This window comes from Gorilla gorilla, chromosome 8 (assembly GCF_029281585.2).
Source record: "Gorilla gorilla gorilla isolate KB3781 chromosome 8, NHGRI_mGorGor1-v2.1_pri, whole genome shotgun sequence".
In the NCBI taxonomy this organism is placed as follows: domain Eukaryota; kingdom Metazoa; phylum Chordata; class Mammalia; order Primates; family Hominidae; genus Gorilla; species Gorilla gorilla.
In genome coordinates this window covers 100,992,474-101,012,106 of record NC_073232.2, presented here as the reverse complement: position 1 = coordinate 101,012,106, position 19,633 = coordinate 100,992,474, and the positions used below count along the sequence as shown (strand labels likewise).

The following is a 19,633-nucleotide window of genomic DNA, read 5'->3' as shown; positions in this document are numbered from 1 at the left end:
CTATCTTTTCAATGATGTGTGTTTAGTGAAAAGCCTTGAAATACAGAAGACCGTCTCCCTCCAGTGTAGAGGGTAGATTTGTTCCTAACCAGTATAATAAAGATGTCTTCATATGGGGCAAAGATTGGACAGTTTTGCTGGCAGCCCCTTTATAAGATTGGGAGGTTCCTAAACTTGGAATTCTTCACTGTGACATAGGCTTATTGTATGTGCAACATCCACCTGGGTCCACTTCTGCATCTTCTCTATGGACTTGTGGAACAAGGAGAACGTGAAGGTGATGAGGTCCGCTGTGATACAAGTCCTTTGTCTTTGACCCAAGAGTTTCCTGTCTCCTGCCAGCATCTGTGAAATTGTGGCAGGCTACTTTGTTAGCCTATACGACTCTTTGTGGTCCTTTGCAGTTTAGAACTACAGGACCAGAACACTCAATTAAAATGGATCTTTCTCACTTTAGTCACTTCTCTGCTCAGGTGTCATTTCCCAGGGGAGCTTTTTCTGACCACTGTATTTAAAATAGTATCTTGCACAGAAGAACAGATTTCTCACATTTTCACTTATTTGTAGGAGCTAAAAATGAAAAATATTGAACTCATGGAGATGAAGGGAGTACAATGATGGTTACCAGAGGATGTGAAGGGTAGTGGGGAGGTGAGGATAAATTGGAAATGGTTAATGGGCACAAAGATACAGCTCGATAGAGTGAATAAGATCTAATATTCTGTAGCACAATAGGGTGATATAATTAACAATAATCTATTGTCTATTTAAAATAACTTTAAAATTAGAAGTGGAATGTTACTAACACAAAGAAATGATCAACGCTTGGGTGACAGATACTCTAATTACCCTGATTTGAATCATTACACATTTTATGCCTGTATCAAAACATCACATGTACCCCATAAGTATATACAATTATTATGTACCCATAATAATTCAAAAAAGAAAAAACAAATAGTGCCTTTTGTCATTCATTTCTACTCCATAACCTACTGTATTTTATCAGCAATTATTCTTACCTAATATAATAATATATCTGATTATAATTATCAACCTCCACCACTAAAATGTAAGCTCTGTCAGGACAAGGGGTTTGTCTTTTGTTCCTAGAACAAAATGAAGGCATGAAGCACAGAATTCTAAATTCACTAGAATGTACATTAATGAAACTCTCAGAAAAGGAATATTAAAGCTTAGATGATTGAAATTATTTGTCAAAATATTTATTGAAAGAAATGTAATTCTTTTTCTGACTGTGTGCCTATATCTGTATACACACATTCTCTGTAGAAGTACATTTATTTGTAAATGTGTATTTACAAATATATAGTGTATACACACACACGTATATACACTCACATAATGAGCATATGTTCTTTATCTTCAGTGTCTTATAACCTTAACTAAAATATTTGAGATAAGGATTCACAAAGCAGAGCCACCCAACTCCCAGTAAATGTTCTTGAATCACACCTTTCCAATTAGTAGGTACTGACTTAGCTACAGTGACATAAATTGAACAGTAAGATAGTAAGTCAGGTAATCTACTGGCACACATGAATTGGGTTTACTCCAATAAAGAACAAGGGATTCTTAGCACTTATAGGAAGACCTTTAATTGAGGAAATTTAGAAAAGCATAGATTTTTTCTTAAATATTGAACTCACAGATATGGCAATTCCTATCATCCAGCTGGCTCTCCAGATCAACCATATCTGTAAGTTAAATATTAAACTCACAGATATAACTGGATGATATAAACAGATGAGAAGAGAACCTGGGCAGAATGAGCAGGGAAACCAAATGAATACAGGAAGACAAAATTTTTCACATGCTCTTGGTCTTGAAAACAAACCTTGAAGTAAGTACACAAGAAGGTTAAAATTCAGAGAAATATAATTTACTAAGTGCCAAAATGTAAATATTAAAATAAAATTATTAAATGGAAGCTGGCTGGTTTCTGAGATTTGGCCTTATTTCGTTCAATAATTGTATGTAAGCTTTGCTTTGCACACTTATGAATATGCTTTTATTAGGTTACTGAAAGGTAATCAGGCTTCTAGGAACTGATTTATATGAACCAAAACCACAAAGAAGACCTGATAAGCCAGAGTATCAATGTTTTATGTGAGCAGAGAAATTATCCATTGTTCTGTAATCAGATACTATATAGGCGGCTCTAACAATTTCCCACTTACTAGATGAGTCTATCTTGACTCACCTACTATAAGTTATAATAACTTATAATAGGCTATAAGTTATTCTAAGAAGATCATCTAATATGTAAGAGCAAAGGAATAATAATCCTAATAAGTAATACCTTGCAGTTATAAAACCAATAATGGTGGGTAATATTAATTAAGCAATACCACGGATCATGAGCTAATTATATTAAAATGCTCAATATAAAGAAGCCATTCAATAGGTATTTGTTCAAGAAATAAACACAAAAATCCTCACAACTCTGGGAGGTATACACTCACTATTTTCAATGAAGGAAATTAAAGCTCATGAAGTTAATAACTTTTCCCATTTATTAAATGGCTGGCCAGGAACTCGAATCCAGGTCACTCTGACTCTCTGCGTTTATAACAATTTTGTTAAACGGGTTGCTTGAAAATGTATGTATTCTTCTCCACCTTCACACTGGCTAGAATACTCTGTTTTAGGCTTTCATTTATCCATAACTACTATAGATTTTATTATGGGATTACCTTATTATGATACTTTGCATTGTTTAATAGTTTATTTTAGTGATAATTTAAAATCCTTGAAATTTTGGAATCATGGTTATCATCAGCAACCCACTTGTAAACTACTTCGCGGGTGGGTTATTTCAGCAAATAGTTAATCTCATCTGTATTTTTCTTTTTATTTATTTATTTATTTACTTATTTATTTATTTATTTATTTATTTTGAGACACAGTCTCTGTTGTCCAGGCTGGAGTGCTGTGGCACCATCTTGGCTCACTGCAACATCTGCCTCCTGGGTTCAAGTGATTCTCATGCCTCAGCCTCCCAAGTAGCTAGGATTACAGGTGTGTGCCACCACACCCTACTAATTTTTGTATTTTTAGTAGAGATAGGGTTTTACCACGTTGGCCAGGCTGATCTCAAACTCTTGATCTCAGGTGATCCACCCACCTCAGCCTCCCAAAGTTCTGGGATTACAAGCGTGAGCCACCACACCTGGCCTCATCTGTATTTTTATTTGTTTTTCAGAATGTTACTTTCAAAAGAAAATTCTAGAGTGGCATCCTCCTTGTACGCTTTAAATACTTTTTCTGGTTTAGCTTAGATTATATATAGCTTTTAGAATTTTTCCAGTAGGGCTAGGATAATGGCCAACTGAGATATGCAGGTAATGTTTGCACCTGGAAGCTCAAGTCCCTTTCTATGTCTTCTAATATCTTCCTTTCTTTACCTCCTTCTTGCCTCCATTCCTGCTTTTTCCTTCTAATATCTAACTGCTACTTCTCACTTTCTCTCACACTTTCAGAGAAAGCTTACATTCAACTGGCGTTTTTCTTTCACCAGATTTCTGTGTACACTCTAGAAGCTGAGATACTCAGTATTACCCTGAATAATACTTGCTAAAACCCTTAGCAATCCCCCCTTCCATTTTCTCCCGCAGACAACTCTGGAAATGTCTAACACTGTAACAGAGCTATTCATATCAGCCTTGTGCAGCAAAAGGAGAAGAATACTTGGATTAGGAGATGTTGATTCCATCTCTAACACTGCCAACTGTATGACCTTTATCAAAGTGCTGTACTTCTATTAACTTTAATATCCTCACTTGGAAAATAATAGGATTAGACTAGATAATTGCTTAGATCTCTTCAAATTCTAAAATACCATGATTTTTAAAAATATGAGTCATGTTATTTCTAGTGGGTTTTAGATTGCAACACAGTTCTCAGTTCATATGTATTGGTTTTCATGTGAGTTATGCACAAAAGCATAGAAAACTACCTGCAGCCTCAAGACAGTGTTAGACAGAATTTTGGAGGGAAATGTGAACAACAATATGATGATACAAGTTTAGAGGTGTATTTGAGGCATAATAAAGAGAAAACTTGACTGGAAGGGCGGCTACTAGTTAAGGTAGTTGGAAAAGAGATAGTATATGTAAGTAACCAGCTTTATGAGGATTTTACATGGTAGGTTGACCAATTTGAACTTAGCTGGAACAATGAAGAGGATTTTAGGAATCAATTTGGAATGTTAAGCAGAGGCAAGAGAAAGGTAGACCATTTAAGATGCTACTTTAACCGTTCAAACATTGTGTGTTGACAGCTATCATGATGGAGAAGGAGATGAAGAGCTGAGGGGGTTTTTTTTAACTGACAAATAAACAAATATGAAGTACTGGCATATCTTATCTCAAAAAAATTTCCTAGGTCTCTGCATTGAAAAGTCCTACAAATAATGACCTAATAACAATGATCATCCTCACTTATAGAATATGATCTTGTAAAATTCCACATTAAAAAGGAGTCGGGACCTCTTAGGGAAATAATTGAGCAGAAGCAGCAAACATTCAGGATGACAGGTTTGGTAAAAGAACTTTGGAGCCAACTTATAGAAGCTCTCACAAGAAACAGAGGGTATAATTTTAATATCAGTAAGGATAATAATCCTTACAGATTTGAAACATCAAATATGCATAGAACCATATATTTATCATAATACTAAACGAAGATAAACCAATTTTGGAAATTCATAAATAAAGGGAAAGAATCATGGATTTTGGATAACTAAAATATATGTGACAACAATTCCTCTTTATGGAAGTATTCAGTTAATAGACGAAGAACTGATCAAATTGGAATGCCACCATTTTTAATCTCCTAATTAACTCTTGGGTTTGTGTATTGAAAAGCAGTAGTCTCTGACATTCTAAAAAAGAGAAACAGCTGTGCATTGTCAGCCTCATTATAGAAGAACACCATACGGTCTATAAAATTTTTTTTTTAAATCTTAATCTTATTAAGGTTATAATTTACAGTACTGGTTCTTAACTTAGTAGGGTGGGCATTTTGCCACCAAGATGATATTTGGCAATGTCAGGAGACATAGTTGACTGTTACAACTTGGGATGTGTGTGCTGCTGGGATCTAGCTAGAGATACTGCTAAACATCCTCCAATACTCAGGACAACTCCAATAATAAAAAAATTACCTTGAAGGTTGAAAAATCACCTATTGGGTACAAAGTTCACTATTTGGGTGATGGGTGCACTAAAAGCTCAGACTTCGCTGCTACATAATATATCCACGTAACAGAACTGCACTTGTACTCCCTGAATCTATAAAAATAATTAAAAAAGAATATTTAATTAGGGAAAAAATGACCTTACCAAAAATATCAATAGTGTTGAGGTTAAGAACGCTTGAGTCACAGGAAATATGAAAGGCGAGGAATGTGGAATATAATCAGCAAAATTCCTATGGTATGAAACTACAACACAAACTACAGTTTCTTCAACAACAAAAACAACAACAAGGCCAGGTGTACTAACTCACGCCTGTAATCCCAGCACTTTGGGAGGCTGAGGCGGGTGGATCACAAGGTCAAGATTTTGAGACCAGCCTGGCCAACATGGTGAAACCACATCTCTACTAAAAATACAAAATTAGCTGGGCATGGTGGTGTGCGCCTGTAATCCCAGCTACTGGGGAGGCTGAGGCGGGAGAATCCTTTGAACCCCAGAGGCAAAGGTTGCAGTGAGCTGAGATCATGCCACTGCACTCCAACCTGGGTGATAGAGCAAGACTCTGTCTCAAGAAAAAAAAAAAAAAGAAAAGAGCAAGGGCAAATGGACCTATATATCTAAAGAAACATGAGACAACATCAAGTAATAAAAGATAAAGGCCTTATTTGAATTTCAATCTAAACAAACTATAAAACATTTCATAAATAAACATTATTTATGAAATAATTGGAAATTTGAGCACTGGCTAGATATTTTTAAAATTTTAGATGTAATAACAGTATTATTATGTTAAAACAGAGACTTTATCTTTTAGCAATTCATCCTGAAATCCTCATGGATGAAATATGTGATGCTTGAGATTTGCTTCAAATTAAGATGAGAGAAGTGGCTAGAGATACAGATAAAACCAGATTATGAAACAAGGCTATGTATTGATAATAGTTGAAACCGAGTAATGCATACAAAGGGGATTATTAAACTGTTCTGTCCAAAATTATCTATGTTTAACAGTTTCTATTTTACAAAGGGAAAGGATAACTAGAGGAGAGGCAGTATTCAAAGTTGATTCCAGAGTCTCACTCCCTGGTTACTGGGAGAACTTCATTAACTTGACACTTATTTGGCTCAGAGATGTGGGGATGATGAATTTGAGTTTGAAATGATTGAGTTTGACATGGCAGGAGGTTGCCCAAGGAGTGATTACAGCAGGCAGATAGAAATAAACTCTTGAAAATTGTGATTACAGCAGGCAGATAGAAATAAACTGTTGAAAATTGTGATTACAGCAGGCAGATAGAAATAAACTCTTGAAAATTAGCTGATAAATTGACAGTTCAAATTAACAAATGGGAGATAGCAAAGCTGCTGTAGGAGCAATAAGATAGTATTTAATTGTGTTCAAAATCCAAACCAAAACTGCCTATATCTGCTGAGTACCGACTAAAAGAAAGGCAGTTAGCTGGAATAGCATAGGAGACTGCAAGAATCTAACGATTGTTCTTTTCTTGAGGAAGTAGAGTTGATAAAACATCTGAGTCCTCAACTGCTTCCACCATCATGAACATTTGTAACTAGTCACCGACATGTTCATGTCAGTTTAGTAAAGTCAAACAACAAAGTTCACTGAAATATTGAAATAAAGTCTCCCAAGTTATCTTCTTTTAGCAATTTCTTGCTTAAAACAAATTAAGTTTGGGGCTTCCTAACAAAGGTTGAGGGATGTGACAATATAATAAACATTGTTAACAGGTTTTTGTGAATACTCACTATGTTTTATACACTATGCTGGGTACAAGATATTCCTTATCTCATTTATATTTTATACATCAAACCGTAACATAGCATAATAGGTGTGATCTGAATAACTTAATTGCATAAAATATGAGGTCACAAATTTGTGGGGTTAATAAAATTTCCAAGGTAAGGCTGTGTGTGTTTAGAAATTTTGAAAGTTTGGGTGAGCCTTGTTTTTTTTTGTTACTGATGGCAGTTGTACATCCTAATTGATATATCAATGGGGATGTTTCTGGATCCTGTGGTTTCCAGCACTGTGGCAGAGATTTCAAAAATAGTTTGGTTAGTTGGTGCCTATTTGGTGGTCAAGACCCAAAAACATGAGGGCAGAACAATAATAATAATAATAATAGAGCATACCCTTTTCTTCCCAAATTCCTGAGTCAGGGTTGACTTCATCTGCTGCTTCCCAAACTACCCTTGCTCTCCACTCCCTGGGAAGTGAAAGTGAGTTGATTCAGTTTATATCCCAATTGGCCTTTCCATGGGGTTAAATATGCAAAATAGCAAGTGATAGGCCCCACTACACAGATGGAAAGACTTAGCTTCATCAACAATAGAAAGCAATATACTCAGTATCAAGTGTACATAAGCAGAGTGAATATGAAGCCAACACTGTCCTTTAGTAACACTTATGGCTCACAGCTCATATATAAGTGAGTTCAGAAGAGAAACTGAATGGGAAAATGAGAAGTTTCACCTCCCCAGAAATATATTCTCTCAAGTATTTCTAGATAAATTTCCAGGTGAAAAATCAAATTTCTTTAAATTAAAAAAATTCAAAATGACAAATGGAAGTTTGTTGATGCCAATATATTTCTAAAGTCAAAATTACAGAAAGAAGCACTGCATGTCAAACATTACGAAAATACTATGTATGAGAGGATAAAGTATTTTGGAAAAACAAATGGATAATTCTTTAAATCCAGAACTACTTTTTATCTTCTGATATCATACAAACAATGTCATTGTAAACTTCTTGAGGGGCGTCCATTGCCCAGATAAAGTCCAAGTGATTGTAAAAAGGAATCTCCTTGTGGTAAATAAGATTGGGGAGTTTTGGAAGCAAAAGGCCAACATCTTGGGGGTCAGCCAACAGGTCCTTGCCACCGTTCCACACTGCAATTGGTACATTCATGGCTGTCACATTGTAGTAGGGAGGTTGGGACTAGAAAACACAAGAGAAAGAACCAGAGTTTAGGGAACCACACTTTAAACCCAGTACTTACTATTCAAGTAGAGTGTATAACATTAACTGGCGGTTTTATAAGTGAATTCTAGCAATGATTGCACAGAGAAAACCACCTTTATCCACAGAGCAAAGTGAATGCAATATGTTTTAGATAAGTGCTTGTCAAATTCTAATGGGCCTGTGAATCACCTGAAGATCTTGTTGAAGTAAAAATTCTGTTTCAGTAGATCTGGGAAACAGCCTGAGATTCTGCATTCATAGGTGATGCTGATGCCATTGGCTCCAAACCATGCTCTGAATAGCAAGGCTTTGGACAGTAAGTCTTACAAATTAAGAACATAGATTGCAACTCAAGCTAAGGGAAATGGATTTGATTAGATTCTAATTGTTAATAGGTTGGTTCTACCCAAACACTCTAAAATATGATCTCAAAATGTCCTGAGTCATTTATTTTGGCTTTGTATTGACTTCCCAGTTATGGTCAGGGGATAGGTCAGTTGTTTCAGTTACGGAGCTGTAATTGTTGAATACTTACCTGAGTATTTACAAAATGTTGCTTCAAATTCTGAGAAAGGGTATTATCATCCCCATGTCCTGTTTCTTGAAAATCACAATTCACACATAGATTTTAAAGAGGTTTACAGAGCAGAAAAAGGAATAAGAGAATTATCTCGAATTTTCTTGCTGCCCAGAGAGAATTTTGTTAGATTTTTTTAGATCATAGTTTCAAGAATAGTAATCCAATATACTAAAAGTTTCTGTATTCTCACATTTTGTGTAATAGCCAACTTGCCATAGCAAAATATTTTATGATATGTAATTTTCCCTAATATTTTCATGATTTCTATTATATTTCCTAAATATTAGAGAAAAGGGAGTGTGTGGAGAATATTCATAATTATAAACCCAGTTTATTTTACTTACATCCTGTTATTCAAAGAGTTTTCTAGATGCTGGCCCTGGCTCTTAAATTAGTGTCATTGCTTCAGTTAGTTAAAGACCAACCTGGTATATTATTGGTTTAGTTGGAAGAAGGGTGGACTTGGGGACTGGGTTTCTTGTTCCTCTAAGATGAAGTCCTCTGATTATGAGTATTAGAGTCCAGTGGAAAGAGAGACTCAAAGCAAGCCTGTGTGTTTTGGAGATTTGAGAAAGTGATGGTGGAGGAAAAAATGTTTTCAACAAAAGTTTGATCTCATGCTATTCTGAAAACTTTAAAGATATCAAAAATGCAAAATCAAGGTTGGGGGGCACCTTCTCTACACGTAGGACATTGTTGTAAAAACACATAAATTCCTTCTAAATTTTGAGTCGTGGAAACAAATGAAAATTAGTAGAGTTGTTCAGCTACTACTTGGATGGAAAAATTGGATGTGGTGAAAAGGAAGAAGAGAAGGTTACAAAATACTATAGGGTGCTTCCCTTGTTCAAAAATAGTCAGTGATAACCCGAGAGCTTACCCTGAGCTAACAGCTTATAGATATTATAACACTAAATCCTGTCAACAACTTCCTGAGCCTGGGTGGAGAGATGAAGAAATGACTGCCCAAACTCAAATTGACTGCAGATAAGATAAACTCCAGTCTGGATTCTTATTACAACAAGTGTGAGGACTGCTTAATATGTCTGCCTATTCCAAAGGCCTCTGCCTATTGTAAAATATTTCCAGCCTTGACCTGCAAGCACAGCATCTTTTTCTTCTATTTGGGAATATATCCCAGTGAAATCACTCCTCTGGCTGTCAACAAAGGAAAGGGTATTGTTTAAGAAGACCAGAAATTCCATGAACAGTTAGAATTATTAGCTTATTATATCAGGTATTAGTACTTCAGAAAGGAGAGGACAGTGTGCTGGGGATCTGGGATATGGGACAGGCCTGTGTAATGGCAATGGGTAGCGGTAAGTCCTGGGAAGTCTCTCACACACAGGGGTGTAGTACTTTGAGGGCAGCTTTGTAAACCTCTTTAAATGAGCATAGCCACCAGAGCAGGAATGCATAGTCATGTGGGAGAATGAGAGACAGCACATCAACATTCCTCTGGAAAACAGATGCACAGTTAACATAATTTCTTCTTTAACATTCAAATGGTTAGTATTGTTGTTCAAAATGTGAATAATTCCAGCTTTAAGAAGCTTACCTGATCATAGTGCATCCTATTCTGAACTGGGCTTCCCCAGTCATAAGCTTGGAATTTCCCAGACTTAACAGCCTAACATAGAGAAATTAAAAGCAAACAAATAAAAATTATTATATTGTGAAAAATAAAATTCAAACATTTCCAAGCAGTTTATTTTCAATTTAAACAATTATTAAGAAATATTTTTCTCATTCCAAAAGATTATTAATAATCTAGGACAAGGTATTTATGTAAGTTTAAATGCAGCTTCACTCAAAATAATTTTTCTTGCATGCCAAGTCATAAAAAGCATTTGCTGCGGGGAGGGATAGCACTAGGAGATATACCTAATGCTAAATGAGGAGATAGTGGGTGCAGCACACCAACACGGCACATGTATACATATGTAACAAACCTGCACGTTGTGCACATGTACCTTAAAACTTAAAGTATAATAATAATAAAATAAAAAATAAGCATTTTCTTCTTTGAAATAAATTCATAGTTATTTTTGTATGGTAGTCAGTGCCAGAAAAATTACCTTCCAGGTGTACTCAGCAGGATATTTTGAGAATGTGTTTAGGTAAAGTGAAAAGGGTTGAGACCCACAAAATACATTTTAACAGCATTTGGAAAAGAATACCTGGGTCCAATGGAACATGTTTTGAACAGAAGTTCCTGCTGGATTATGTGATAGATACACATCCAAGCGACTCTAGAAATCAACAGACACACACATTATATACATACTAAGACACATACTCAGTTTCTTAAAAACAGTAAAGATTTATGTTTTCTGATTCAGGTCAAGTGTTTAAAGGTAGCATTTACTGGAAGGATATGAACAACACATTTTTATGTCACTTCAGAATTTGCAAAGTGCAATTGCATGTGTTAACCCATTTAATTTGTAGCTGCCTAATGAGGAGAACTTATTAGTTCCATTTTATCAAAATGAAAATCGGGGCACAAAGAAGTTTAGAGAAATGTCCAAGATCCACACAGAATGGAGCCAGATACTTTAATTTGGGTCTCTGAGTCTAAATTCTCAGCTTTTATGCTTCTCTACCCAGTGCTAGAGTGCTGTAGGTTAAATATTCACACACAGGCCTCTTGCTTTGCAGAACCCCAAGCAACAAACTGAAGTTCCTTTCTCCAGTTGCAGAGGGCCACTTCATAGTGACTCTTAATGCCATTAATATAGCGGACTGTGGCCAGAGTGAAACAAATTGGCCATCTTCATTGGAGACTGAAGATGGTCTTCTGCAAATTATTACGCAGAGGATGAAATCTCTAATTTCCTTTGTTTCCTTTGTCTTATTTTACTATTATTTTTCTTATAAGACTCTCACTAATGGAATACAGTAATTTGTTCTGCCTTTTGTTCGTGTGATGAGGACAGGCTACTCTCTGTTAAACTCCACATATGGAATGACAAGTAACCACAACACTTCATAGAATTATACCTTCTTATCAATAGATGTAATTTTCTTAGGTGTTCAAGGGTATACAACTAAAGTGACAATTTGGAGGGGAGATAGTTGTCTATGAATAGTAGTAGAAAACCTTACATGCTATTACTATGTGCTATATGCTTTGTACAATGTTCTATATGCTTTAAACATACTAGCTCATTTGATCTTCACAATAACCCATTTTGTGGATGAGGAAATCAAGACAGAGACGTTTAAGTCAGTTCCAAATGTAGGGTTTGAATTTAAACTGATTTAAATCCATACTCTTAACTATGATAGTGTATTTTGTCCGTATGTTTTGAAACTCCAACTCAATACAAAGTGAATGAAAAGGTAGATAAAGAATATGGGCAAAGTCAGCCAGGCGTGGTGGCTCACGCCTGTAATCCCAGCACTTTGGGAAGCTGAGGCGTGTGGATCATGAGGTCAGGAGACTGAGACCATCCTGGCTAACGCGATGAAACCCCGACTGTACTAAAAATACAAAAAATTAGCCGGGCGTGGTGGCGGGCGCCTGTAGTTCCAGCTACTCGGGAGGCTGAGGCAGGAGAATGGCGTGAACCCAAGAGGCGGAGCTTGCTATGAGCCGAGATCGCGCCACTGCAGTCCAGCCTGGGTGACAGCGAGGCTCTATCTCAAAAAAAGAATATGGGCAAAGTCTTACATAAATAGTTGCTCAGAAATATGGTCTGTAAGATTTATCAAAATGACTGTCAGCATTAGAAATATTTATTGAAAACATTTATTCAATATCTAGACATTTTTCTCACAAAGGAGCCTGCTAAAATATATGGTTCAGTCCTTTCTCTTACAGAATTTAAATGTAACACCTAGTATTTAGGTGGTCATAAGTGAGTAGTGAATTGTTTTTTTTCTTCATGTTGTTTATTTGGTTTAGGGGCAACTGGGGTGATGGAAGGATGCTGGAAGTGGTGAAATTGGGAGCAATGATTTGTGATTTCTCTCATGTTTATCAGGATATCGCAGTTCTGAACCTACTCCTGGTTCTCATAAAGTACCACGTCTAAGTGGCAATGAAACAAGTAATCAAAGAGGTTGCTCAAAATATAGAAATTGAAATGCATACTAACCGTGTTAAAGTTCTTACTGTCAAATCCACAAATTATAAATAAGGCATTGCTGCAAAGGAGATTCAGCGTCTCACGGGAGCACACTTCAGTAGCAAGAAATTGATCAAAGAAGTTGTGTGGCTAGAATATTTTGTCACCAAATATAATCTGAAAAATAAAGGCACTATTAGAGGGTTGTAGCAATCAAGCTGCAGAAAAGACTCACTAGTTTATCTAATCTACTTATACATGTGTGATGAGGATGATGATATATTCTTATTCTTACATGTTGTTTTAGGAATTTCCAATACTTTCATTTAGTTAATTCCCTAATAAAGTTGTGAAATGGGCAGCACAGATATCAATACTGGGTATCTATTGTGGCACTGAGAACTGTACTGGCTGCTGAGAGGAAGTATAAGACACAAAGAGTTACAATCTAGTTGGGGTAATAGGAGTTGTGGGATAAAATCTTAAAAACACATGGCAGACTGTCATAATGAAGTTCCAAGATGTGAGATTTCAGCAATAAATTGTGAAAAGTTTGGGAGGAGAAATGGTGACTTGGCCATATTTTCAGCAAAGCCTTTACAGAGGCAATGAGGCTCAGTATAAGAATTGAAAGAGTTTGCCCCAACTCTCTTTGAGGAAGGCAGATATTTTGTCATCTCTGTTTTATACACGAGGAAACATGAAGTTAACATGAGTTAGGGTCTTGGGCTAATTAGAGCTCGATTATACCTAGAATCCTTACCCAAGCCTCTAACTTGAGGTCTATTGCTTTTCTAAATTTTAATCTACATCTGCATTGCCTATCAGAAAATCTGAGTATGAGTAGGAAATAAGTTATCAATCAATGTAGCCAATAAATATTTCTGGGTCATCACAAAATTTTAGATTTTAATAAAAGTTTTCCAAATGTAGTTTGCCTATAGTTAAGTTCTCTTAGGCTTTAGACATACATATTAATACAGAATGAAAAGAGATGAATAGTACAAAACCATAGAAGGAAATGGAATCCTTATATTTTATAACCTGGGGCTAAACCGTTCTCCTAAAGGAAAGAGTGTATGTGTGTGTGTGTGTGTGTGTGTGTGTGTGTGTGTATGTGTGTTGGTTTTACTGGGTGAGAGAATTAAGGTATTAAGCATTGTCAAACAAAACGATTAATTCCATAACATGTGTGCCTACTGCATAAGGCACTTAATATTTATAATTTATTGAAATCCACACCACTGACTTATGAGATCGCCCATTTAAAGATGAAGGAGCTCTTAGGAAAGCCAAAAGGGAAAGCCATGAGAGATCTCAAGGTGTTTGCCTCACTCAATCACTGATTTATTTCCCCCTTTTCTCCCTTTCCCTTCCCTTCCTTTCCCTCCTCTTTCCAGTCTCTCTGGTCCAAGTGGGTTAGTCTTCTCATTTGACTATTTTTTTTTGTTTTTATTTCATCTTCCCTCCTCCTGGAGTGGAATCACAGCCTTGACACAACTGTGTAGAGTGCTTAATAAACAAACTATCTGTGAAAAAGCAAAACTACTCCCAGGCATTGCTGACCCACATGAAGAACAAAGAAAGAAAGGGGCATCTCGCAGGCTGTAAGGAGATTCAAACATGGTCAGTGCTATGGAAGAAATAATACAGATGCGAACAGTTCCATTTTTGGATATAAAAATGATTGTTCTCTTTTTATAACTCTGTTCTCTTTCTATAACTTTAAAATCCATGGGCAATCGAGGGTCTTAGATTCACTTAATTAAAGAGAATTGCATACCTTGAAGAGGGATTGAGGAACAAATCTAAGTTTGTTTATAAGGCTTTTTGTATACTTCACAGTGGCAACAGGAGCTAGATAGAGCATAGAAGGTTTTTATTCTTTTAGCCAGGCTGGGACTGGTGGAAAAGGCAGTAAAACCTGAAAAAGAACAAGGAACTGGTGAAAAAGGTGTGTGTGTGTGTTGTTGTTGTTGTTTTGTTTGTTTTTATAAGTGTGACATTATTTTGGACTTACTAAGGATGGTGTTTGAGACAGCCTGAGAAATTGGCATCTCTGCTGGCTCAGTGATTAGATTTTGGTATATTTGTTTTATTTTCATAGATTTTTCTATGGGGACATGAGGCTGGAATGTTTTAAAAGTTATCATAAACCTTTATCTGACCTTAGAAAATAGACCAAATTTAGGATACTCATATGGTTACAAAAAAATTTTTTATGAATTTCTTTATGAATTTATATTTTTTATGAATTTAAATGTATCTCATTACAATGAGATAATTAACTAACACTTAATATGAGTAGAGTATATAAGTGGAAAGGTTAAGAGTAGAAATTTAAATATGACCAGACTCAATTTGAATCCTGGCTCTGTGGTTTATTAGCTTTGTGACCTTGGACAAGCCACCTAATCTCTAAGAACCACTGTTTCCCTATCTGAAATACAAGGATAGTGGTGAGTGCTTCATTAGGTTGTTAGGAACTAAAGGAAGTAAATCATGTAAAGAAAGAATTTATCATGATTCTTGGCACATAGTAAATGCTTGATAAATAAGGACCCAAGAGAATTCAAATATCTATACATAGTAAATACATTCAGTAATGAATTAATTTTGTAAGCAGTAGTATACTGGCAGATGAGGATGTGATCAAGTAGTTATCAAGTTTAACGCTGCAGTATAGCTACATAGGCAAGGCCCTCCCACTGTCAATAATGACATATCGATGAGACTCAAGAATGGCCTAAAAAAAAACCCTTTCAGATATAGACAACTATATAATATGTAGTCTGGTTCTATTTGTGGAAGAATGGTTTTTCCAAGAACACCCTTCATCCAGGTCACCACCATCTCCCGCATGGGTACTATAAGAGTCCTCTAATTGGTTCTCTGCTCCTGCCTCTTTGCCCCTGGCAACAAAAGGGATCCTGTTATGAATCATGTAACTCTTCGATTCAAAATTATTCTGCAGTTTTCTTTTTTTATCAGAGTGAAAGCTAAAATCCCTACAACAGCCAAAGAGCCCTGAACAGTCTTTCCTCCCCAACATCTGTGATCTCATCTCTCACTCTCTCTGTCTCTTTCTCAATTTGATTCATCCACACAAGGCATAGCCTCACTGCTGTTCCTTGAACAAACTAGGTGTGCTCTAGCTTCAGATTCTTCTCACTTGCTATTCTCTTTTCCTGGAACATCTGATGCCTACTAGGTAGGCACATGACTCACTCTCTGACCTTCATCATGACTTTACCCAAAGAGTGCTTGTGTTACCAATCTACAATTTCTGTGAACCCCTCTGGTGCTCTCTAATGTAATTCCCTGGGTTATTTTCTCTCCATAGCTTTAGCATTATCTAAAATATATTACATTTTACTTTTTAACCTTTTTTATTTTCTCTGCCTCCTATCTCTGGAGTATAAATGGTACAAAGGCAGAAGTTTTCATCTATTTTATTTATTTCTGTATTCTTTTGATACATCATAGGAGCCTGCCCCATAAATATGGTCAAATGAATAGAATAAACTTAGGTCAGTGGCTGTATGGTATAATGCTGCAGAGTATGTGCTTGGGAGTCAGACTGCCTGAGCTACCCTATTGGTAATAATCCATGTAACCTTGCGCGAACTGTATCCCCTTGTTTTGTTTTCCCGTATAATAGGAATTATAATTGTCCCTATGTCATTGTGTTGTTGGAGGCATTAAATGAATGGAAAGCAATTAGTGTGGTTGCTAACATGCCTACCATAACCACTGGGAAAGTGTTTATGAGAAGTAAACCACTTGGCCTTGACTGCCATTACTTACCAATGGTGGTGCCCTGGGAATGGCCAACATAGTGTAGCTGCTTCTGTCCAGTTTTCTTTACAATGAAGTCGATTGTGGCTGGAAGGTCGTATTTAGCCATTTCATCAAAGCTGAAAGGAAAAAGACAAAATGAAAGTGAATACATTTCCTTGCTATTGTTTTTAAAATTCAAGCATTTATAGCTAATGATCCCTTTGGGATACAGAAAACTGGATTCTCTAAACATTGATGCTTATAGACCATCAGTGGATGTCAGGTGCCCTTTGGGGCAGCTTCTTATAAACAACTGACATCATTTCTGAAGCGCAGCATTGCAGCCACAATTGAATCCAAACAAGATAGTATCTGTAGGTGGGAATTATTTCTATCCCTGAAATGAAATGTCAGATTTAATAATAATGTGTATGCTGTGTTCCATGTCATTTAATATAAATCCTATCTTTCTCTATTTTATTTTTCACAAATCAGCCAACATGATATTTTGAAAATGAAAACTGTATTATGCCACTATTCTTTTTAAAACTTCTCAGTGCACTCAGAATGAGGCCCAAGGCTCTCACTATCACCACTACTGCCCCATCTGCACCTCAGTCTTCACTCATGTCATTTTCCCTTTTCCCGCTACACCTGGGACACACAGGTTTCCTTTCAGCTCCTAGAACTCTTGGAACACTTTCATGCCTTAGCATCAGCAGCCAAGTTTTGTTCTGTTCTCTACCTCCATCAGTAATTTCCAGGAATAAGGCACAAGAAGACCAATGAGAGAAGCCCATGATAATCTCTCCATGATATCTGAATTTCACTCTCCCCACCCCTCCTATTGATGATGATTCAGATTGCTGTTCTCCTACCCCCAAATGGGTTTTTACTTCTCTCTTGAATCCATATGGAAATTCCTTTGGAATTTTCCAGGGGCTGTGAGTTTCCTTGCTTCAGCCATATTGTTCATTCCATTTGGAAAATCACTTTCTGGAAATCCCTAATGGAGTCTCCTGAGATCACAGAAAGTTTGAAGGAAAAGCTACCCTAGGAATGAGGTACATGGAAGAATCCAAGAATGGATTAGAATGAAAATGACTTGTTTATCCTCCTACTTGGAGTGTAATTTGTTAAAATGGGACTGGATTAGAAGGGGCAAATGCCTATGCTTTTAAAGCCCAGTGTTTATTTTTAATTGTCCCTTTTGTTTACCTGAAAGCCCAGAATTCAACTGAATCTGGTGAATAGTACAAGTTTCTTCTGGCCCAGGTGTTTCCTCTGCTGTTGCCCAGCCACACATCATAACCAGCGTCTGCCAGAAGGAAGGCAAGGCTGTTGTTTGGCAGGTTGGAAATCCAGTTTGTGGTTGATGCAAGCAAACCATGCTGCAAAAACACAACAGGTCTCTGGCCTAAGGAAGAAAATGTTTATAAACTTTATAAATGTATTCCTTATTCTAGGATAAATGTGAGGCTAGAAACAGTCTTCCATATGACTAGCACTAAATACATTTGCCTGATTGAGTTGATTATTTTTGAATATCTTAATTGTGGTGATGATTTCTCAGGGAGTTGATTTCTCAGATGCCAAAACTTATGAAACTGCACACCTTAAATATGAGCAGCTTATTATATGCCAGTTACATCTCAATAAAACTATTGAAAAAATTATATTCTCAGCTAATTCAGCACAATGTTAAATTTGGTAAACTGTGAGTGGTAAAATTACGAGTAATCTTTTTTTTTTTCTTTTTGTACTTCATAACATTTCTACAATGAGTAAAAGGTAAATTTTTAATAGTACTAGTGAAAATTAGCCTGTATGTGTTTAGGAAATGAGCCTTGAATTGGTTCCCCATCTTCCCCTCTGCAACACACACCCTGGCTAACTCTTCCTGATCCTTAGATCTTCATCCAGTTACTGTTTCTGAGAGTGAGCTTTCCTTGACTCCCTTAGCTGAGTTAGGTGATTTTATTAAAACCTTCAGTTTAATATCCTATGTACAGTTGTAGCTTGAGCTTATCACATATTATTATAATCACTCATTTACTTATCTATTTCATTGACTTGATGATGATCTCCTTGAAGACTGAAAATATAGCTTATTTTTGCATTTCCAGAATGAGGAAGACATTACATTTTTAGCAAGAAATAAAAGGAGGAAAAAGGGAAGAACAAAAGAAGGAAAAGTTGGAGGAAGAAAGGAGAGAGGGAAGGAAGAAGAAAGAAGGAAAGGAAAAAAGAGAGAAAGGAAGGAAGAAAAGAAGCTTATATATACCTGTATTCCCTGAATTTTTCTTCCCATAAGGAATTCTATTGACTTCAAGAATATAACCATCTTCAGTCACAACTTCGTATTCTTCATTTGGGTATCCCCAATAAGTAATCATCTGACTCTGAAGAAGCAAACCCAAAAGTTTAAATTTTAGTTGATTTTTAGATATATCTAATAAATGAATATTACTGTTTATTTTTAATTGGTCATATAAAATCTTTAACTGATTATGATTTTAAATAATAGCATCTTTTATAGAGTTTTTCCCTAGAGTAACTTACAATGTTCATAGTCACTTCAGGGCTTCCAGGATGTAATTTTCCAAAGAAACCATGTGTAGTCCCCAGTACAGATATCAAACTTGCCATTGTTAAAAGCAGCCACATTTTGGACCTGCCTGAAAGAAAAGAATAACCCGTGCCATGGTTAACCCATTATACTTTCATAATGCTTATATTTTATGCCAATTTTACCTTTGTGCCAAGTAGAGGAATGCTTGGGTTTGGTTATATTCCGTTGGGCAATAAACTGAGACATGTGGATGTCAGCACAGGTAACTTAATGCTTAACATGTTTTAATGCTTAACATGTTTAAGCTTTTAATGCTTAACTTGTTTTCACTGTTTGATTCCTTCTGTTTAAGAACATTTTCTACTTGGTTTCAAGCCATACTGAATTAATCTTAATTGGCAAAAAAAAAAGCCTCTAATT

General features: G+C 36.1%; 1 protein-coding gene across 1 annotated transcript; it reads right to left on the bottom strand.

Moving 5' to 3' along the window:
- Positions 1-7,947: 7,947 nt before the first annotated feature.
- Positions 7,948-19,346, bottom strand: LIPF (lipase F, gastric type). Its single transcript, XM_019035328.3, is given in 10 exon segments — positions 7,948-8,184; positions 10,347-10,418; positions 10,969-11,040; positions 12,892-13,038; positions 14,645-14,725; positions 14,727-14,785; positions 16,669-16,778; positions 17,860-18,058; positions 18,926-19,043; positions 19,204-19,346. Coding segments are annotated over 10 exon segments (1,200 nt in total). The 5' UTR covers positions 19,309-19,346.
- Between the last annotated feature and the right edge of the window lie 287 nt (positions 19,347-19,633).